At 35.7% G+C, this 23,961-nt stretch overlaps 1 protein-coding gene across 9 annotated transcripts in view; it reads right to left on the bottom strand.

The window, feature by feature from the left end:
* ATP8B4 (ATPase phospholipid transporting 8B4 (putative)) overlaps positions 1-23,961 on the bottom strand; it is a 257,966-nt gene that overhangs the window by 64,563 nt on the left and 169,442 nt on the right. For 8 of the 9 annotated variants that reach the window (XR_009355570.1, XM_059181516.1, XM_059181509.1 and 5 more), the window contains 4 exons: positions 19,660-19,868; positions 16,182-16,225; positions 11,600-11,765; positions 3,692-3,880 (listed from right to left, as the gene is read on the bottom strand). Coding sequence is in view for 8 of the 9 variants with exons in the window: in XM_059181516.1 (XP_059037499.1) it covers positions 3,692-3,880; positions 11,600-11,765; positions 16,182-16,225; positions 19,660-19,868 (608 nt within the window). In the remaining variant the exon portion in view is untranslated. The remainder of the gene's footprint in view (positions 1-3,691; positions 3,881-11,599; positions 11,766-16,181; positions 16,226-19,659; positions 19,869-23,961) is intronic. The other variant, XM_059181517.1, reaches the window with a different exon arrangement.

Consider the following 23,961-nt stretch of genomic DNA (forward strand, 5'->3'; position numbering starts at 1 on the left):
TATAAATCTAGTTTCATAGAATCTTGATTAATTTTGCTCACTAAGCCTTTCCTTTTGCAGCTCAGCAGGTTTTGCGTCTCTTTATTCAAGGCTTCTAGTCCTATCTGCTAGGAAATTTCAAGGCTAATCAAATCTCACTCATCTCAGAAGTTAGCCTTTTCAAAATAAGAGAGAAGCACCTGGGTGGCTCAGTCAGTTAAGCATCCAACTCCTGATTTTGGCTCAGGTTATGATATCAGAGTCACAAGATTGAGCCCCGTGGTGGGCTCCATGCTCAGTGGGAAGTCTGCTCCAGATTCGCTCTGTCTCTCTGTGCCTCCCCCTGACACACACACACACACACACACACACACACACACACACACACTTTCTCTCTCTCTCAAAAAAAAAAAAAATTAAATAAAAGAACGTAACAGTTTTAAATGGTCAAGGTAACATGTGGGCAGAGTCTGTAAAAAAAATCGAAAATCATATATGTTTTAGTTATAAATCTTCTCCCATTGCTGGTCCTTTATATATTGGTGTTCTTTAAAGATTTTCCTATGATCTAATTCCCCTTTTACTCTCCATGTAGTCACATTCATTTCTACGGCTTCAGGTTCCAGTGACAGAATTACTGATTTTAAGTGTACATCTCCTACCCAAATCTATCTCCAGCACTCCCTTCCAATCTGTACATCCAACCACCAACTAGTTATCTCCTTTTGGATGTGTTCAGGCACAGCAGACTCAAATTGGAACACATTATCTTCCTCTAATAACTATGTATTTCTCTTAAGTCTCCATCTCAATAACAAGCTTCACCATTCACTCTGTCTCCCAAATCAGATATCCAGCCGTAATCAAAGCTCCTCTCCCTCCACCACCCATATATCCAACTGTAGCTATGAATTTCTCCCCTCTTGCCTATATTGTCACATTAACCCAAATGGTTTTACTCATTTCAACCCTGCTTCTCTCCAGACTCTACTGTAATCCTGCCAGAGTCATCTTCACACTATTGCTTAGAATCCTGCAATTGCCTCCCTATGTACTCCCTATGTATGTAGATCAAGTTTGGACGCTCTTAACATGTCATAAACAGGACTCATTAAGACCTGTCCTTTCCAGCCCATTTCCTACCCTACTTCACCATCTTCTCCAGGGTGCAATCACACAGAACACTTTAATTCCACATTCTCCCTTAGCATCAAGTCTCTGGCGCATGATAGGCACTTGCTAAACATTTGCTTGAGTTGAATTATAATTATACAAAATTCATTGAAGGCAACAGTTATGCCTTTGTGACATAAAAAGAAAAAAGAAGTGGTTTCCAGGTGTATGCCAGAAGAGTAAATACAATAGCAACACTATAAAGGGTGATGAATAATTCTATTTTGCCATATCTCAGTTGGATGGTTGTTCATATAACCACACAGAGAAATGCCTGTCATATGGCAGTGTGATCTGTATTTTGATCATCTCTAAAAAGTTTAGAGTTGAGCAACTCTTTCTAAAGATCTTGCAAGGGCTTTTCAAGGACATAGCGTAATTTTTGCTTCCTTCCATGTTTATGTGCCACTTGCCTCTATTAACAAGTATCTTTGAATTTTATCTCTGTACTTTTGTTTTCACAATGAGAATTGGTCCTTTTAAAACTGTATAACAAGATCTATATGTTTACCAGTATAGTAGATTCTACACCCTCTGACAAAATTCTTTACAGAAATCTATTTTTATTTAAGTAACTGAATTAAAATAGGGCTCTTGCCCTGGAATGAAAGTAGTACTAGTATCAAAACTATACATTCATGATTCAATGAATGATAGCTCCCCCTCAAAAAAAAAAAGAAAAGAGGAAACAGAGGAGGAGGAAAAGAAGGATGAAGAGGAAGAAGAAGAAATAGAGGAGGAGAGGGAAGCAGAAAAGGAAGAGGAGGAGGGGGAACAAGAGAAGGAGGAGGAGGAAGAGAAGAAAAGAGGCAGCAAGAGCAGCAAACATCTGAGTCCTCACATCAGGGTGTTGTCCCCACAGACCAAGCCATGTGACAGTCATGAGACTCGCACTGTTTTTTTTGTGCCTTATTATCAAACAGAGAGTCTTCTACCCTAGTGGAGCCCCTCTTTCAAATTCCTCCTGATTAAAAACCAAACAGAACCAAAATAAAGCCCACAAGCTTCCATGCATTCTGTGGTGGAACATTACCTTTCTTCATATGGGATCCATTAAGTCAAACATCTGAAGTTTGTGGTTAGGCTGTGATTTCTCCATAGCCCGTAGTGATGACTGATGCTGGGGAAAAGCCAAAAGTTTCCCTGTGTAGCAATTTTAGGTTTTTGTCAACACCCTCATAGCAAAGGGAAGCCAGTTCTAAGCCAACCCAACATTAGTAACACCTCCCCTGAAGCTGTAAAAAGAAGATTACTTCTGCTAATACATCATTAAGCCAACGCCTAGAGCAGCATATGTGCTCTTCAGCAGCACCAATGAGGACTGCCTACAGCCTGTTCAAAAATAAATAAATAAATAAACATAAACATCCACAGATGATGTTTGGCGTTTACCTGCTGAGAGCAATCTCCCACGGCTAGTTTCCAGGAGTTAGAGGCCAAAAACCTGACCATGTACACACATGTTTCTATAGTAGAAACTGATTTAATATGATGATCAGGGTATTCATAACTTATAAAGCATTGGGTTAAATCTTATTTAACAAACATTTATAGAAAATCTATGATGTGCCAAGCTCTGTGCTGGGCCTTGGGCATTTTAAGATGACTAAAACACAGTCTGGCCTTCAGGTAGCTCATACTCTAACACCTGGGAAGCTCATGAGTATCACAGGGCTGGTATCACACTGGTTTATGAACAAGGTGCTCTGAGGAAGAAGAGAGTGCTGCATTTGGAGAGTAGAGAAAGAACTGATAGAATAAGGGATACTTAAGTTGGACACTGAAGTTTCCAGGTGAGTAGAAGTTTTCTAAAAGAAGAAGGGAAGAGGAAAGTCCAAGTGGTGGAAATAGCACACGCAAAGAGTAGAAGTACACAATGCATGCCTGAAATGGCAAGATCTAGGGAGGCTTGGGAAGTTTGGGGAAATAGAAGAAAAGTAGATTGAGGTCAGATTGCAAATAATCTTGAATGTCCTGCTAAGAATGTTACCCTCTAAGTTCTAAGAGGCCACCAAGGATTTTATATATATAGGTGATGGCAAAATCAGGCCAATGTTTTAGAAAGAATACCCCCATATCGACACAGAGTATTATCTTAAAATGAAGTGGTTTTGAAGATACTGCAATAATACAAGCAAGTGGTGATCAGAGCCTTAACTAAAGCAATTATACTGGGAAACATCTCTAGAAACACAAGGAGTAGTATCTGAGGATCTATTAATTCTCTGTGTCTCAGTTTTGTTAACCTTAAAATGGGCATAAAAATAATAGTACTTACATTATACGGTGTTGTGATAGTTAAATCACTTAATTCATGAAGAACATCTCTAACAGTGCTGGACTTAATAAGCACTTATGATATGTTACTTATACTTATTATTGCAGTGTTAAGGCTAAGTTGAAAATGAAAGGCGTTCATAAAGTTACAAAAAAACCCAAAACATAACTCTCAGTACATAACTAAGAGTGAAATCATTCTTGAGAAACAGCAGTATAACGAAGTATAACGATCAAACATAATCTCAGCTACCAGCCATACCTATGACAGACATCCTTTTTCTGATATTGTTGAAGTCCAAGAAGGCAAGCAGTTGGTAAGTAACCAGTGTTCCCAATTCTTCTACTGTTATCGTGTCTGGGGTTCGAGACTTAAAAATGAACCCAAAATTCCTTGCAGCAGTCACTAAAGCTCCCTCATCAGGTGACTGAACTTGGTAAATCAGCTGCCCTAAAAGGAAAAGAAACTACCATGTTAAACAATAGCGAAAAAAAATCTATTAAACAAGAAAGGAAAAGAAACAAATGCATTAATACTGAGATTAATGGCTAAAATTCACGGAATGCCAATACTAATGTCAACTCATTCTGTAACATTGAACTCAAGCGTTAGTTCCAGAAATCCAAACTTTTCTACTTGCCAACCAGCTGGACCAAGTGCCTGTCCTGGAGATACTACAGGACACCATGCATACCACAAACACAGCCCTTGTCATCTCATACAAAAATGCCCATTTCTACATCTCCCTTTCCATAATATTGGAGGTTTCTTAGGTCAGAGGCTGAATCTTTGTATTTTCAGTGACTAGAATTGTGCAGTGGAAGTTTCACAAACTAAAACACTTAATATGTGTTAACTCACAGAATCCTCACAGACAGACCTGAGGTAGGGATTATTAAAAAAAATTTTTTTCCCATTTTATACCACTGACCTATGACTATAGAGGTTATATAATCTGAGTAAGATCATATAGCCAAAGAGTAATGGAGCAGATATTCCAAATTCCACTTGGGTCTGTTACTAACGACCATTTCATGAGAATGCATACAAGAAACTCTTAAAATGTAAGAAATCAAACTGGTATGTTCATTCTTGTTGGCTGATACTGTGAAAGCATTAGGCTAAGAGTAAGAGGGCAGAAGAAAAAATGAAATGAGGAAAACAGAACAAAACAACCCATAAAAATACAGCATGTATAAGGTAAAACCTTCTACATAAAATTGTATTATCTTTGTAAAAATACATCAGAAAAAGTAGGCAGAGTTAAAACCATATTTACTGAGTTATAGTACTGTCCAACAAAAATTCTTAAAAAATGAATTGCATATTAATGTGTATGCTACGATTCCTTTTCATCAAAAACAAATAAACCACCTGCTTATTATATATATTCACTTATATATATGCACAAGTGGAAAGGCTGAAATGATGCACACCAAATGTTTTCATTGGTTATCACTGTAGGGGTGAGATTGGAGGAGTTCATGGAAGGAATTATTAGCTTTGCCTTTATAAACTTGGTACTGTGTGGTTTTCCCTTATATAATAGGCATAAATTAATTTTGAAATTCAAAAAGGAAAAGGAATTAAAACAATTACTTGATTTTCCTACGAAATGATGTAACTTCCACTTCCGGCAACATGGTAAACTAGGTGCCAGGACCAACTTCCCTGCTACAAACAACTACAATTCCATATAAAACATTTTAACTTTTTAAATACATTCATGAAAGAGGTACTGGTAAGAAAATAAGAATTGTTCAGGTCAAAGACTGAGGAAAAAAATAAAATGAATAAAAGAAGACTGTAGCCAGCTTTTGCCTTGAGGGCATTTTCTGAACCAGGAGAACTTGATTGTTGGTTTCCAGCCTCTGAGGGTTCATGCATATTTGCACCATAAATTCACAATATCTAAGTGGCTTAAAAAAAACAAATTGAAAATTTAGTTTAATATGTTCCTGTGTTAGAACACTGACCAAAGCAAAGCAAGTCCTCTCTGGAGGAACCAGCCTTCACCTTAGGACCCAAAGGATTTCTAAAAACAAAGTTCCAAGTAAAAGTTCATCTCAAAGTGAAAAATTATTAAAATCCCAATAAATAAGACACAATGAGAGCCAACAGAAAGAAAATAAATAATAAGATCTGCAAAAACAGCAGATATTGCAATTACTAAAAATAGCACACACAAATACTTAATAGATTTCAAAAAATAAAAGAGGCATAAAAGTAAGCAGATTTGATAAAGACCTAATAGAAATTAAAAATTAAAAGCAGCAAGTTAGATACTATTAGACAAAGAAGTAGTGTACTGGGGGGAAAATGGAGAAAATTCCAGGATATATCCCAAAGAGACAAAGAAAGGGAAAATGAGAGACTTCTTAAAAGACGAGAACAGAGTGAAAATACCTGACACTGAACATCTAACATGAGAGGGGAAAATGAGTCAGAGGCAACACTGGAAAAAAATACATGACCAAGGAAACTCCAGAAATGATGAGAGATGACATTCTACAGATTCAATAATCTCAATGAATTCTAAGCAATATAAATTTTATAAAAACCCATATCTACAGTGAGAACATGGAAGGAGAAATCTTAAAAGTAGCCAGGGGGAGAAGACTGATAATCTTCCGTCTGACAACTGGACTGAGAGCTGACTGTACAGTAACAGAAATAGTGGCAGATATTTACCCCAAAGATACAGATGTAGTGAAAAGAAGGGCCATCTGTACCCCAATGTTTATAGCAGCAATGGCCACGGTTGCCAAACTGTGGAAAGAACCAAGATGCCCTTCAATGGATGAATGGATAAGGAAGATGTGATTCATATACACTAAGGAGTATTATGCCTCCATCAGAAAAGGACGAATACCCAATTTTTGTACCAACATAGACGGGACTGGAAGAGATTATGCTGAGTGAAGTAAGTCAAGCAGAGAGAGTCAATTATCATATGGTTTCACTTATTTGTGGAGCATAACAAATAGCATGGAGGACATGGGGAGTTAGAGAGAAGGGGGTTGGGGTAAATTGGAAGGGGAGGTGAACCATGAGAGACTATGGACTCTGAAAAACAATCTGAGGGGTTTGAAGTGGTGGGAGGGTGGGAGGTCGGGGTACCAGGTGGTGGGTATTAGAGAGAGCACGGATTGCATGGAGGACTGGGTGTGGTGCAAAAATAATGATACTGTTATGCTGAAAATAAATAAATTTAAAAAAATAAAAAGAAATAGTGGCAGGATACAATGGAGTACCTTCAGTGTGCTGAGAGAAAACTGTCACCTTTAATTTCTGCATACAGCAAAATCTTCAAGAATAAGAATGAAATAAAGCTGATTTTCTTTTTTTTTTTTTTTTAAAGTTGATTTTCAAACAAAGTTTTTGGAAGTTTACTACCAGGAGGTTCTCCCTAACAGAAATTCTGAAGAATACACTTTATGGCAACAGAAGATCAGAAATAGGACAAGCATTAAAAAGCATAGAAATTAGTAAGTACATAGGATAAATCTAAGGAAACGCTGACTATAAAAACAATAAAAAACATTTTGTGGGATTAAAAAAGAAAATACATGACAAGAGGACTATATAAGTCTTCTTACAGGGTTGATTACTGTTGAAGGCTTCTAAAGTCTTTGTTTTGTTCAAAAGAAGGGTTAGGCTTTGATAAATTCATTATGCTAAAACTTCTAGGCTAACCGCTCAAATACAAATAAGGATTCCAAAATAGCAGATGTAAAAATAGAATAAATCCGTAAGAGGGGAAAAAAAAAAGAAGAGATTAAGACAAAAGATGAGGCAACTATAAAATACAAATAAGATGGTAGAAATGAACTAAATACACCAATAATTACATATGAAATACTTAAAATTTAAATAAATCTATAATCAATAAAGGTGATGGACTAAATGTTGTGCTTAACCTTTCATTCTGTCAAACTAAGTATATTTTTAAACGTCAAAAATTATTCCACTCACAAAAGATGTGTCTGAAACACAAAGAAAAGATTGACAGGTAGGTTGGCAAGAGATAGTGGGAAAAGGTAAACAATGCAAATATTAACAAAAGCAAAACATCTATAACTATATTCATATCAGCCAAAATAACTTTTAAGGCAAAAATACTACTGGAGATTAAGAGGATCAATGTATACTAATACAAGTTTAATTTAAAAAGACAGAAGTCTATATGAGTATCTAACTAATAACACGACCTTAAAACATAAGAAGCAAACATTGACACAGCTACAAACAGAAACAGACAAATGCACCACAATAGTTGATGATTTTAACATACTCACTAATTGGGAAATCAAGTACTCAAAATAACCCACAGAGAGGTAGGAGACTGAACAATTAACAAATATTATCTCATGGATATATTTAGGACCCAGGACATAATAACCATAGAATGTACATTCCTTTCAAGCACACATGAGACATTTATAGGAACTGAAAACATACCAGGCCATAAAGCAAGCCTCAACAAATTTTAAAAGACCAATATAATGGGGCAATAAGGAAAAAAATTCTAAATTTGTTATCTCTTTAATTGCAATACACTAAAGTAGAAAAAAAAATCCTATCAAAAACTCTTGTACTTTCCTCTTTCCTGCTTCTAAAATTTCATCCTGATGAAGGAAATGAGAAGGTCAACTTCCCCAAATGACTTCTCCATGAAACAGCACACATTTAAAATTAAAGCAATAGCTTCAACTATTAATTATATATTACAAATTTTAAGTTTATTAGATTTGGGTTCTACTCTCTTCTATAATTAACATTTATATAAGAAAACTTTGTATTTCAAGGTACTTTAACATATGTATTTAAGCTATCCTGTAATTAAAGGTTTAATAAGAGAGCAAAATAATTTCCCCCACTCAGTGATGTAAACCTTCACTTAGAATTTGATATCTTAAAGCAAGAGATAGAAATAGTTAAAAGGATATATACATCTATATCTCTTCACTTCAAAATACTTTTATATGGCAGGGTATTACCCAATCACCACCAGAATGGGTAAAATTTAAGAATAATAATACTAAATGGTGGCAAGAATGTCAAGGCACTAGAACTCTTGTACACTGATGGTGGAGTTTGTAAAATGATATAACCACTTATGAAAGATACCTTATAAAATTAAACATATACTATGACCTGGCAATTGCTATTCCTAAGTGTTTACCAAAAACAAATTTGTTAAATATTTTTAAAGACATAAAAACATTTATGGTACCTTTACTCCTAATAGCCCAAAGTTGTAAACACCCCAAATGTGCATGAACAGAAGACTATAAAATTATGGTACACTTGCATAAAGTAATATTACTCAGCAATAAAATAGAATGAACTATTGATTGATACAATACCACGGATGAATGATAAGAATGTTACATTATGGGACGCCTGGGTGGCTCAGTTGGTTAAGCGGCTGCCTTCGGCTCAGGTCATGATCCCGGCGTCCTGGGATCGAGTCCCGCATCGGGCTCCTTGCTTGGCAGGGAGCCTGCTTCTCCCTATGCCTCTGCCTGCCACTCTGTCTGCCTGTGCTTGCTCTCGTTTCTCTCTCTATGACAAATAAATAAAATTAAATCTTTAAAAAAAAAAAAAAAAAAGAATGTTACATTATATAAGGGGTGCCTGGGTGGCTCAGTCAGTTAAGCATCCAACTCTTGGTTTTGGCTCAGGTCATGATCTTGGTCAGGGTCATGAGATTGAGCCCCACATTGGGCTCTGTGCTCATAGTAGAGTCTGCTTGAGATTCTCTCTCGCCCTTTCCCTCTGCCCCTCCTTCAGCTCACATGTACTCTCTCTCTCTAAAAAAGGAATAAATCAATCTTAAAAAAAAAAAAATACACTGTGTGAAATAAGCCAGACACAAAAGAATACATATTTTATGATTCCAGTTATATGAAGTACAAGAACAGTCAAAATTCATCTCTGATGATAGAAATCACAGCAGTGGTTGGCTGGGCAGGGGTTGGGATTTTGGAAAGAAAAGGGACAGGAGTAATCTCTCTGGAGTGACAGAAAGGGTTTATACCTTGTTGGGGTTGGGGACAGGGGCTACATGGGTGTATACAATTGTCAAAACTCATCAAACAACACACATAAGATCTGTGTGTTTTATTACATTTAATTATATCATATTATTTAAAAAAATTAAGTGATACTAGTAAAGAAGAATGAATGCTATCAGTAAACTAGAAGTTTGAGAAATGTCTGCAAGATAAAAAGTAGATTTAACCACTGAAGAAATAAGAGAAAAACACAGCTCAAAGCATTTGCAAAAGGAATACAGAGGTATGAGAAATCCCCAAAAGACTCTCCAAACTCAGAGTCAGCAAATGAGAAAAGTAGTGCTCTTGGGGACATCATTAATAAAATGAGTTGAAGAATTCCACTCAGCACTCCAGCCCATTTGAGTTCCTTCTTCTGCCAGCTTTCTCTAAACAGTTGCCGCCAGAACAAAACCTAGAAAATGTTCTTCTAAAGAAATCGTACAATCCACCTAAAAAAAAAAACTCAAAAGATTTGAGTGCTGCAGCTGGAGACCAAAACTGAGAAGAGCCTGAATTGCTTCAATTCAATTCCACAAGGATAAGAGAGAGAAAATGAGGGAAAGGAGCCCAATGGTTGACCTTTTCTTCCAGGTCAGACGTTGAGTACAACTCTCCCTCAAGTGGGAGTTTTGACACAGACTCCTAGAACTAGATCTGAGAAAGTAAGATGGTTAAGCCCAGAGACCATATAAATTCCTGGAGGGAGGAACTCCACACCCAGAAGATGAGCTATGCATCCTGTCTCTCCCCCACAATCCGGGGAGACTGGCCACTGCAATCAGAATCTACATTCACCGAGGGACAAACAAGGATTCTCAAATACAAGGAAGAACACTCATCTCTAAATGAGCAATTGTAAGCAAACAAACAAAAAGAACAGGCAACCACAAGTCATCAAACCTTTGAGGAAATGAAAATTAAACACAGAATTCAAAAAACAACATTCCATAAAATAAAAAATCATAGAGGAAACAAAAGAAAATTTCCAATTAAGAATAATCAAGATCCTCAAAGAGCTCTAAGAAGGTATATAACATTAAAATAAAAAGATTACTATTAAAGTAAAAACAGTTTTGAAAATGAAATAACCTCAAAGGGCAAAGATAAAAAAAATGCCTTACTTAAAGGCATTGTGATATCCTCAGATAAAAATATAATTAACCATTGGCCTTAAAATTAGAAAGATCAGTTTGAGTCATAAATATAAAAATGTAAATCCTCACGGTAATTAAAATGGGGAAAGTGTTACTCCAGCATCATGGAGGACAAAACTATGGCTTGAATGTAATTGCAAGAACAGAAAAAATAATAAATAGAGAGCAAAAAGACATGCAAATATATATATATGTACATATACATAGGTATATTACATACATACATACATTCAACAGTCTTTATATATATTTCACTTTGCAGTTGAAATTACTTGGGTGGTAATATTTACTCACTCACTGAAAGCAGAAAGAAATAAAACTTGCAAACAGAATAGACTGGACTCAACTGAAACAAGAAGCTGATTCACTATACCATTATCTACCTGCCTCATCACTTCAAAATTGAAGTGGCCCAGTTGATTTTGTTCTATTCTATGAACTCTGAGCCCTAAACAACCATCTTAATAGCGTGAGGACTTGTTCATAATGGGAAGTAAGAGTATCCCACTATCTGTGTGCATCTATTCCCCACTACTGAGAAAACCCATTCATTCTACATATATGCATGATCATCATCTGCACCTATTAGTTGTTCGTGTTAATGATGAGAGCTAAACACCTGAGCTGTTATCTTCCTGCTTGTCCTGGCTACCAGGAAGCTCACAGTTAAATATGGTGCTCAATCGTTAGAAAGATTTCATCCCCTTGTACTTGCACATTTGGGCCTCATCTTTCTATTACTCCTATTTCTCTTCTTTTTCTCTCCTTTTCAGTCTATTCATAATTTTTGGAAAATACTCAGTATATGAATAAAAGCAAAGAAAGCTAGTGATAGGTAAACCCCTTATGCAATGTATACTTTTAATTGAACATCCTTCTAATTCCAAATATTTTAAATGAAGTATGATTTCTGATTTAAAAAGGCTCACCACTGGGACATACTTTGTACTTACCTGCACTATTTTCCTCTGACATTACCGTGTGGCAAAGGGCAAGTAACCTAAGAAATTCATACACTTTGGAGTCACCCAGTTTAACAGATTCCATCAGACGGTGGTCAAAGAACTGAAATGTTCTATCTGCTTGGAGATTGACTGAGAAGTCCATAGGCTCATTTTTCTGTAGAAGAAAAATAAGGGGGAAAAAAACTATACATCTTAATCCAATAATAATCTTTTAAAATTCAAAAACACTTCCTCTATGTATTTTTAGTGCTTGTATGATTTTTCAGCCCCAAACATCTGGCACTACAATGGCTTTCTGTTTCTTCCTTACTGTTAAATATTATCTTCTCATTTCAGAGCCAAACACCAAAGCAGTGACCCCCCACCCCGAAACCATAAGTTAAAAAAAATGCAATGGCTGTACAGATCCTCAAATACTTATTGCAACTCCAACATACAAAGAAGCCCTAAAAGTGATGTGTTTTTCAAAACCTACTTAGTGGCAAAACCTAACCTGACTTGAATTCATATTGGCAGCAATATCTGACCTAAAATGGTATGTGTCTAATTATAGACTTTTTTGAGTCCACTTAATATGAATTAATATTTTCCAATGCAAAAATATTAATGTGTTTTATTGTAGTATACTTTCTCAGATCTCTCTGGAGGTACTGCATAAAATAATGATAGGATTAAAACTGGGATCTTGAAGAGGTATTTGCACTCACATATTCATTGCAGCATTATTTACAATAGCTAAGAGGTAGAAACAATGTAAATATCCATCAACAAATGAATGAATGAAGATTATGTGGCATACAGATACAATGGAATATTATCCAGCCATAAAGAAGAGAATCCTGTCTTTATGCCATAACATGAGTGTTGAAGGCACATGTTTAAGTGAAATAGGTTAGTCACCAAAGAATAATTACTGAATGACTCCACTTACATGAGGTACCAAAACAGTAAAACTCATAGAAACAGAAAGTGGAATGGTTTTTTCCAGGGGCTGGAGGAATGGGGAAATGGGGAATTGCTGTTGAATGAGTATAGGGTTTCCATCATGCAAGATGAGAAAGTTCTAGAAATCTGCTGTGCAACATCATGAGTATTTTTAATAACGGTTAACTATACGCTTTAAAATGTGTTGAGAAAAAGAAAAACATGATAAAAGAAATAAGGTAAAACAAATAGTGGAGGAGGATTCAATTGTGAAGGTCCCTGTTATTCAGTAACTTCCGGAAAGCACAGAATGTACTTCTAAAAGTTTATTACTAAAAGCACTAATCTTATGATAGTGTCTTGGCAAAATAAACAGTTGATGGGAAAATACTTTTATTATGTACTTTGTTTTGGAAACTATAGGACATTTTCTATTATATCCAAGTATTTGAGAAGACCTGCATACAGGACACTCAGTTGTGTATCCCAGAATCACAGACACTTATTTAATCACAGATTGTTTGGTTCATGTAAGACATTTTGAAAACAACTGCATTTGGAGAAAAAATGATCAACTCACTAGTAAGGAGTAAAATACACCCTGACCTTAGACTTCCCTAACACTCCCAGTGAAGAAACTGTGACTCAAAGATATTAGAACCAATCAAGCTCTCATTTGAGTATAAACTCAGCACACAGTTCCTTATTATGAACCTTTCTTGAAACTAGAAGATGAACTTCATCCAAATAAAAGATAACTGGGAAAATCATTAGTAAAGGACTAGTTAAGAGGGAGCCCTAAATCCCTTTAACTGAAGGACTAAATCTAAAAGAAATAGAGAGATTAAGATGCCAAAACAAAATGTCTATATTATATACCTTGACTATGCAAGATGAAAAGACAGCTAAAAAATTGGAAAATATGGATTTCCTCATTTTATTTTTGAAGGTAAGATGGTATTTAAAGTTTCAAATCAACTAATAAAAATCCATATGTATTTAGGACAAAGAAAAATATAAAATATAACAATAGGAAAATATGAGGGAAAGAAGAAATGTAATTTCATCATTGTTTATGTCAGGAAATTAATAGAGATTGCCTTAAAAAAAGTATTAAGAATATTACATAATCTCTTCAAAGTATATGGTAGAAGAACAATGAAATGCTTTCCTAATATTCCCAGACATTGTAAGAAATGCATACATACAGAATAAAGAATCCATATAAAGAATTATTTTAATGTTGGATGCAAAAATGCAACCTCAAATATTATAACTAAGATAATACATAGCCCTATGTAGATGGCCCAAATTCAATTATTAAAAGATTGGAATGCAAAGAAAATTCTAATCTTATATATGCTATATATAAGCATGCTATATTCTATACACACAAGACATGCATAAAATCATTCAGAAACACAGAAAATAGCAGGTGGGCACATGCAAATGAAAAGAAACCAGAAGTCATGACATTAACATCAACTAAGATTGAATTCAGGCCAAGAAGAATTAATTTAGTCAAAGGAGAAAAGTTTTAATGCAAAATTATGTAATTCACAATAAAAATGTACCACGATGAGTATCTATTTATCCTCAAGTAGCATCAATACTTGCAAAACAAAGATTTCAAGCTATATAAGAGCTATATATATAGAAAGATTTTCAAAATACTTTAATTGTTCTCTTTTATACTAAGAGGTGATATAGACAAAAGATAATAATGAAATAGAAGACCTAAATAATATAATTTACAAGGTAGAAATAACTGACATCTAGCTAAATTTATACCTTGAAAACCGAATATATATACACTTTCTTTTTTAAAAGCCTGGAACGCTGACAACAATTGACTATATTAAGTCACAAAGAGAACCCCATAAATCCCAAGAAAGTAAAAAGAATAAAAATCTGTTCTTTTATTAAAAGTGCAATAATGTAGAGAAAACTCTATCCCCTTGGGAATTTTAAAACTCTTCCTTAAAAACCTGTGTTTCAATGTGGATATTCAAACTGATATGACAAAAATAAAATTAGTTTAATAAACTACAGGCCAAATCTATGTGATAAAATTAAATAAGTATTCAGAGAAAAATTAAAAAACAAATATTTGTATATAAAAAAGGAAAAATGAAGTTATTAAGCATCCAAGTATGAAGTTAGAAAAAGAAAAAATATCTTCAGAAATGAAGATAGATGGCATTAATAAAGAGAAAAGCAGAGACAGGAAAATATATACGAATAATAAATAAAACCCAAAGCTGCACTTTTCTGTGGAAGAAGGGGGCAACTTTCTAATGTAATTAAGATAAAAAAGGAAAAAGACAAACAAAAATAAGAAATTAATTTTTTAAATAGCCACAAAGAGAAAATTAAAAGGATCATAAGAGACTTCTTTACTCAACTTTAAGGCACAAATCATTCTGATGTTATATAAACTGTCCCATGGAATACAAAAATAATGAAAAATAGGAAAAATTATTCTCTTTCCAAAGTAAATATAACATTGGTAGCAAAACAGACATCACCTCCTCCCCCAAAACCACTGAGGACAAACCCATCGGCATATATCTCAATAAAGCATTAGCAAACAGCATCTAGCAGCACACAGAGAAAACAGCTTAATACCAGTGACATATATTTGAGGAAACCATGAATGGATTACAAACCAACAGAAAAATGGGTAAAGATGAAATAGAATCAACTATTAACAATATAAAAAGATGTCCAACCTCACTCATAACAAAATAATTTAGAACAAGAACCATATTGACATATCGTTTCATATAGTCTTGTCAAATATCAAAAACTCCGACAAGGGGCGCCTGGATGGCTCAGTGGGTTCAGCCTCTGCCTTTAGCTCAGGTCATGATCCAGTTCTGGGATCGAGCCCCACACTGGGCTGTCTGCTCAGCAGGGAGCCTGCTTCCTCTCTCTCTGCCTGCCTCTCTGCCTACTTGTGATCTCTCTGTGTCAAACAAGTAAGTTAAATCTTTAAAAAAAAAAAAAAAAAAAAAACTCTGACAAAACACTGTGTTGGTAAAAGTAGGGGAAAATACTCTTGTACATTGCTTGTGGCAATGTAAGTTTATAAAAATTTTAAAGGAGACAATAGCAATATTTATTAATTACAAATGTACATACCTTTTGATTTAGCAATTCCATTTGCAATTCCACTAATTAGTGGAATTCCGATTCCACTACTCTAGAAAGATCTCAAATATATCATTGAGAAAGTTAAGAACAGCACAGAGAGTATGCTACCACCTATGTAAAATATGGAGAAAAAAATACTTCCTTGTATACTTTGAAATATCTCTAAAAGAATAAAACAGAGGGAACTCTGTGATTGAGGGACCTCAATAGAAGGGATTTTGAATCATCTGAATCTATTTTTTAAAATTATATACTAAATATTTCATCTGGTCACAGTGGAAATCAGGCCTCCAGGAACTCCTCATTTTAAAAACACATGTACATGAAGTGTACAATCCACTGGCAATTAATAGACCTGTACCCTTGGGGCTAATAATACATTATATGCTAATTTTAAAAAATTTTTAAATTTTAAATTAAAAAGAAAAATAAAAGAAACACATGTACAATTTGAAATTAAAAGTAAGAATGAAATCTATCACCTCCACACCTTAGGTATATCTGTTTTCTGACCCATGTCTTCAGGAACTTCACCTGCCAAAACAAATTGAGAATAGCAAATGAAATTAAAACTAGATTTAGACATTTCATTTTAAGGAATACACTTATTAAAGCACCATTACTAGATGGCATTATGAGTTCAAAGGTAGACTTTTTAGGAGTAGTTTCAAACTATAGGCCTAGACATAGTGATTCATCCAAAGAAATACCCAGGTTTGCCCAAGATAGAACTAAAATGCAGTATGCATTAAAAGAAAATATAAAGCTCATAATCATGTACTTCTGTAAATTTTATCCTTCTGCTATCACATTACCTATGATGTTTGCCAGAGGTAAATTTTTGTTGTCCACTTTATCCTGGGGTATTCAAAATGACATCCTAGACAGACCAATTCTCACCAATGTTAGAGCCTGGTGAATACATCTCCATCTTTGTTTGGGCCAGGTACAGCTAGGTAATATCAAGGTCAAATTAGCATGTAAATGTTAAACAGTGTCGATGCTCCCTACAGTCAGAAAGCATAGACAAGTATGTGCCAAATATTTAAAAATAATTTATCTTAGTATAAAGCCAATATATCCTTATTATAGATAAATTGGAAAATACAAGATGTTTACAATAGAAAATAAAAATTAAAATAATCCCACCCCCTAGGAATAACAAGTATTTATAGAGTTTCTTTAACATCAAGTTCGTGTGTGTGTGTGCGCGCGCGCAAACGTATATTTATCACAGAGTTCAAAAATGCCTGGTTCCTGCTGTTTTTAACCTAAGAATTTGTGAGAATTTCTCTGATCATTAAAATTCTTTGTGAATCTAAATTTGAATGGTTGTATAATAGCTGTATAGCATAATTTATTTTAGCTTTCTCCTCTTCGGAAGCTTTTAAGATTTTTCTAATTTTTGCTTAGCATTTGAAGATTTAATGCCATTTACCAAGACTATATTTCTTGCAAAGAGAGTAAGAATTTCTTGGATCAATCCTGTGCCAGGCACGTGTATTATCATTCATCTTCATAACAAACTTGCAAGATGAAGATTTTTCACTCCTGTTCTACAAGCGAGGGAACTGAAGAACAGAAATCCATGGGAAGTTACTAAACTGAGTCTGAAATGTCAGCCTTGTATGTTTTTGAACCTGAGTCTCTCTCTTTTCACAACACAATGCTATGACCCAGAAAAGCCTCTGAAGAATCAGTATTTACTGTTTTTCTGGAGCCCTGGTCTAAATCTGGACCACTGTGTGACTGCAACATGGGTGGAACCCCCAAGCCAGTGAATAAAACTTGACATGTTCCTAGAATTTAAATCTCAAACACACTAAGATTATGCTCCAGTCATTGTGCCATAAGGCAGTAATTCTTAACTGATAAAAACGAAACAAAGCTGTGCCTTCCTGTAAAAGGACCCCTCAAAAGGGAGCGTGCTTATAAAGGTGGTGATAAAAATGAAGAAAAGTTAAAGAAGTTGAAGAAAATAAAAGTTCTGAGCTAGAAAACAGATTTAGATAATCAGAGTAGAATGCCCAATGTTCCCAAGGCTGGATATATGATATAAACAAGACCAATCTATAGGAAAACAAGAAAAAGTGATTCTTGAACATTCTGTGAGTACTTTAGTAAGAATATACTTAAATGACATAAAAAATACATTATAAATTATAATAGTATATAAACTAAGGGGATAAAGAGCTTAGTTAAATATTTCAGTTCTGCATTTTACTAGGGAAATTGCAAGCGTCATGGGATTTGGAAATTTGGAAATTTATGAAGGTCTTGGAATATATATACTTGTGAAAATCAAGGGCCTTTCCTAAAAATAGACCTGTGACAAACATCTCTACAAAGAAATCCTGGTACACATGTCTGGTAAGTTACTTAGCATCATTTCCTAAAATGATATTATCATTATTATGTTATTATCAATACGTTCCATGACAAAAAAAAAAAAAAAATCCAAAATGTCCTCCAAATTAAAAATATCTCTATGGGGCGCCTGGGCGGCTCAGTGGGTTAAAGCCTCTGCCTTCGGCTCAGGTCATGATCTCAGGATCCTGGGATCGAGCCCAACATTGGGCTCTCTGCTCAGCGGGGAGCCTGCTTCCCTTCCTCTCTCTCTGCCTGCCTCTCTGCCTACTTGTGATCCTTGTCAAGTAAATAAATAAAATCTTAAAAAAAAAAAAAAATCTCCACTCCTCTGGCTAAAATTTTCCCATTTAAACTACTCTTTGGACTCAGCCAATATTTTTAGAAAGCTCCTAAAAATAATGTCAAAAAAATTTTAGGGAAAGTCTCTATTTTACCTACAAGTTACTGTAATAGTGATATGAGAAAAGCACAATGTAACTGAGGGCTTATGGAAGTCCAGATTAAGAATTGTCTGGTTCTCACCCAGAAAGGGGGGAATTAGAGCAGAGGAGAGGTGGGGTAAGGAGTGGGGGTAGCAAAGGGAGGTCAAGAGGCAGGAGAGTATAAAAATCAACTTCTTGTATTTCTTAATTTTGTTCAAGATCAAATCTTACTTTAAAATATTTGGCAATGTGTAAAGCTTCTTATTAGGAGACAAAGGGAAGTGTTTCCTATCTTTCTCGGTTATTTCTGTACCGAACACCTGAGCACTCAGAGTCAGTGAAGAGAGATAAGGAATTCGAGACACCCAATGGAAACCTTCTGCTGATCTCCCATGCTTTCAACAGAACTATCTAATAACTGGCCAAAATCAGAGCGACAAGGGTCACATAGAAAAAGAATGCCTGAAAATCTTAATTCAGAGCAGGTGTCCTGACAAAAGCAAACAGGAATTGGATATTAATGATATAGCTTATCTGGTCATTCAAAACAGCCCTGTGCAGTGTGAATTCTTAGGAATGAACTGTAAATTCTTACAAACACAGGCCCTAACACCACTTCCAGAGCTGTTAGGAAGCAAGTATGAAACACTGCTTTTACTGAGCAAATTAAGTTGCAAAAAACTTTTCCTCCCTGGGATATTGGCATATTAAGTACCATGGAGCATAATTACACAGAGCACCAAAAGCAGTCTCAGATAGTATCATATCTAATCCCTATCTCTATCCCCAAATGGTAACAAATACAAAGATTCATCTCAATTATTCAACATTCATTGAACAAATATTTAGTGTTTATTATATGCTGAGCACTATGTTAGATGCTGGCAGTGCCCATATCAATAAGAAACCCAGCAATAAAAGGTTTGTCTTACAAAATAGAGTTACTTATAGTCTTTAAGAACTGTTAACAGTATCAGTAAGAGGGGCTCCTGGGTGGCTCAGTGGGTTAAAGCCTCTGCCTTCGGCTCAGGTCATGATCCCAGGGGCCTGCTCAACAGGGAGCCTGCTTCCCCCCTCTCTCTCTGCCTGTCTCTCTGCCTACTTGTGATCTGTGTCTGTCAAATGAATAAAATATTTTTTAAAAAATCAGTAAGAAAGAAGAACTCTTTCCCTTACCATAGATTTTCCCATTAATAGAACATTTTTTAAAAGTCATGATGTTTTGAGTGAGGGTTCCTGTTTTGTCAGAGAAAACGTATTCAATCTGGCCCAGTTCCTCATTGAGAGTAGTCGTCCGAGCTTCAGCAGGTGTGGATTTTCCAGAGTAATACATCTTCCGGTCCCAGTTTATAAAATAACTGTGTCCCAGACGAATTACTTCCATACTTCATCCATTAAAATGGAGAAAAAGAAATGCTCCATCAATTTCAGAACACACAAAGCTTTGCCAAAGTAAGAAGTCCATCAAAGTCTTCAGAGTGTAGGAGAAAATATGGATGCTCCATCCCCAGGTTCTAGTGACCTTCAGAAGCATCTCAGCAGAGGCTCATTATGAACCTGCCAAAGTTATTTCCCTGAAACACCGTGAAAAAAATAGACTGACTCTGCATAAAACCTTGGAGAATGTCCCATGGGTCACCATTTATATTAAACAGGCCCAGTAGAGATTTCCTAGGTAACCTAAGTTGGCATTTCTCTTATACCTTAGGAGAAAGTGACTATGATTAAAGATGTTTGTCAGAAAGAAGATCTAAAGAAATGTGTACATTGAGGACTTTCTCTCTAATATACTGTTTGATGTACTTTGCTTTGTCAAAAGAGATAAAAGCAGTAGCTCTATAAAACATTAAGCAAACCATAATAGATACTGAGTAAATCTCAATATTGTAAATATTATTGTTACACTACTTTGCCCCTTTGCCAGGAAAAGAGCATTGCCTCAGGTTCTAGTGGTAATTTATGACTTTCCAAATCTAGAAGTGAAATTTCTATGGCCAAATGTATGAAATTTTAAAATCTCTGTCATATATAAGACTAAATCAATTTCCAAAAATGTTAACATTGTAAGTTTCTGCAATTAGGTCACTAAAATCATCATTTACTATGTATAATGTATATACATACACATCATAAAAATGTTACCAATTTATCACTTGTATTTTAATTTTGTTTCCATTATTTTTGCATGAAGAAGTTTTCTTTTTCATTGATCAAATTTATCAACTGTTTATAGTTTCTCTTTTAGGAATTTTGCTTAAATAGGATTTCCCTATGCCAAGATTATATATACAAATATCTTTATTTTTCTCCTGGTTCTTTACTGAATTTTCCCCCATTTAAATCCTTTTCACAGTTGGAATTTTTATAAATATGATGTACATACAAGGTGCTAATTTCAATTTTTATGAAGTTTTTTCATCATCATTTATTGAACAACAAATCCTTTCCCTTACTGTGTTGGGATGCTTACATACCACCTATAAATTATATTCCTCACTAGAATCTCCTCTAGGGATTTCAGTTTTATTCCTTAATATGTCACTTAGTGGGGGAGAAAAAGATAGTGGAGCTGTAAGTGGTCCTATTTCAAATGGTCCCCTGAATTGAGGTAGATATCTACCTGATCATTCTGAACACCCACGAAATCAGCCTGAGATGTAAGAAGATACATTTAGATCTCACAAACAGACTATCTCTGGCAGTTGGTCTTGAGGTATGAAGTGGGGAACTGTGATTTTTGTGGGTAGATATTGAAAGATAAATGGAAGTGGGGGAGCCTCTGGGATCCTGCACCTCTGGAGTGCAAAAGGCTCCCATGCTGGGGACCAGGCACAGACTCACAGACTAGTAGCGGCAGGGAAAGGACTTTATGGCAACCCCCAGACTGAAACCTCGAGCTGCAGGGGAGTGCATGCAAATTGGGGGTGGCTATGAATTTTAGAAGCACAAAGGACAGAGATGCACCTGGACCTGGAATCAAGGGCTGGGAGCACTGCTGTGGGATGCACAACCCAGGAATCTGCAGTTTTAACAGCACAGACAAAAACGGAGATAGTATGACATGGAGAGCTCAGTGGAAAGCAGATTGAGATCTCTCTGTTCTGAGACAGAGGTTTGGTTATGGTCACTTCTGCTCTGACTCTCAGAAGAGACACAAAAGCCCCAAAATACTGGTTTTCGCGGAGCCCATCCCCACCCCACCCCCACGCAAAGGGGGTGGGGCAACTCTGCCCAAACAGGGTTGCCTGAGTAACAGCATGGCAGACCCCTCCCCCAGAAGACAGGCTAGAAGAACAAGAGGAAGCCAACCCTAAGGTCCCTATAAAACAGGTGTATCTTATCCACTCATTTACCACTAAATAAGACTCATTTCCACTGCATACAATGGAATATTATTTAGCCTTAAACAAAAGAACTGAATTATGATATAATGTTCCAACATAGATGGACCCATCTTGAAAAATGGTCCCTAAGTGAAATAAGTCAGACCCAAAAGGAAAATGTTGTATATGAGGAAAATGTTCTCTCATAAGGTACCTGTAGTAATGAAATACATAGACTGTTAGTAGATGCTATTTTCCAGTGGCTGGATAAAGCAAAATAAGAAGAGTTGATGTTTAATGGGTACAGAATTTCAGCAGAGAGAGATGATAAAGTTTTAGAATGATGGTATTGATGGTTGCATAACAATATGAAAGTACATAAAGCTACTGAACTGTTCATTTAAAATAGTAAATTGTCATATATTTTGAACCACAAAAAATAGTAAAATGTGTTTGTCGTTATCATTTTGTCAATAAAAAAAGTCCTTAGGAAAAAAGTACAAAGTCCATAATAGAAAAAAAAAAAAAAAACAAAACAGGTGCATCTTGCTTGGGTTGTGGTCAATAATTTGGACTCTGTACATTCTCTCAACCACCCCTCAATAGAATGACTAAGAGAAGGAACCCCTACATAGGAAAGATTCACAGACTGTGACCTCTGCCACAGAACTAATGGATATGGATATAAGAGAGCTGTCAGAAATAGACATCAGAGGGTTATAAAGACAATAGCTAGGATCAAGAAAACCATTAATGGCAACATAGATTCTCTAAGGGCAGAAATGAGAGCTAATCTGGCAGAACTTAAAAGTGCTATCAATGATATCCAATCTAATCTAGATGCTCTAACAGCTATGGTAAACAAGGCAGAAGAACTATTTAGTGATCTAAAACACAAACTGATAGAAAAGAAGGAACAGGAGGAGGCCTGGAACAAACAGATTAAAATCCATGTAAACGAGAAATAGATAGTAATATAGCAATAGTAAAAGAGAAATAATAGTAAAAGAGAAATAATATTAAAGAGAAATAAATAACACCATGAAACATTCCAACATTGGAATTATTGGGATCCCTGAGGGGGTGGAGAGAGAGAGGACTAGAAGACATATTTGAGCAAACTGTATCTGAGAACTTCCCTAACCTGGGTAATGAAACAAGTATTCCTGTCCTAGAGGCAGAGAGGACCCCTCCCAAGATCAAGGAGAACAGAACAATGCCCTGCCATGTAATAGTAAAACTTGCAAATCTTAGAACTAAGGAAACCATCTCAAGGGCAGTTAGGGGGAAAATATTCCTTACATACAGAGGGAGGAACATCAAAATAACATCAGACCTGTCCATAGAGACCTGGCAACCTAGATAGGGCTGGCAAGATATATTCAGGGTACTAAATGAGAAGAACATGCAGCCAACAATACTTTATCTGGCAAGGCTGTCATTCAGAATGGATGGAGAGATACAGAGCTTCCAGGACCAATAGAAACTGAAAGAATATGTGACCACTAAGTCAGCCCTAAAAGAAATATTAAGGCAGCGGGCACCTGGGTGGCTCAGTGGGTTAAACCTCTGCCTTCGGCTCAGGTCATGATCTCAGGGTCCTGGGATCAAGCCCTGCATCGGGCTCTCTGCTCAGCAGGGAGCCTGCCTTCCCCCTCTCTCTCTGCCTGCCTCTCTGCCTACATGTGATTTCTGTCAAATAAATTTAAAAAAAATTAAAAGAAATATTAAGGCAGGATGGCTTCTATAAAAGGACAAAAACCCCAAGAGTGATATAGAACAGAAATTTACAACATAGAAACAAGAACTTCACAGGCAACATGTGACAATAAAATCATATCTTTCAATAATCACTCTCAACGTAAACAGCCTAAATGCTCCCATAAAATGGCAGAGGGTTACAGATTGGATAAAAACACAGGACCCACCCATATGCTGTCTAGAAGAGATTCACTTTGAACCTAAAGATACATCCAGACTGAAAGTGAAGTGATGGAGAACCATCTTTCATGCTAATGGACCTCAAAAGAAAGCTGGGGTAGCAATTCTCATATCAGACAAATAAGATTTTAAGCTAAGACTGTAGTTAGAGATATAAAAGGACACTATGTATTCTTAAAGGGTCTACCCAACAAGAAGATCTAACAATTGTAAA

Source organism: Mustela lutreola, chromosome 7 (genome assembly GCF_030435805.1).
Source record: "Mustela lutreola isolate mMusLut2 chromosome 7, mMusLut2.pri, whole genome shotgun sequence".
Taxonomy (NCBI): Eukaryota; Metazoa; Chordata; class Mammalia; order Carnivora; family Mustelidae; genus Mustela; species Mustela lutreola.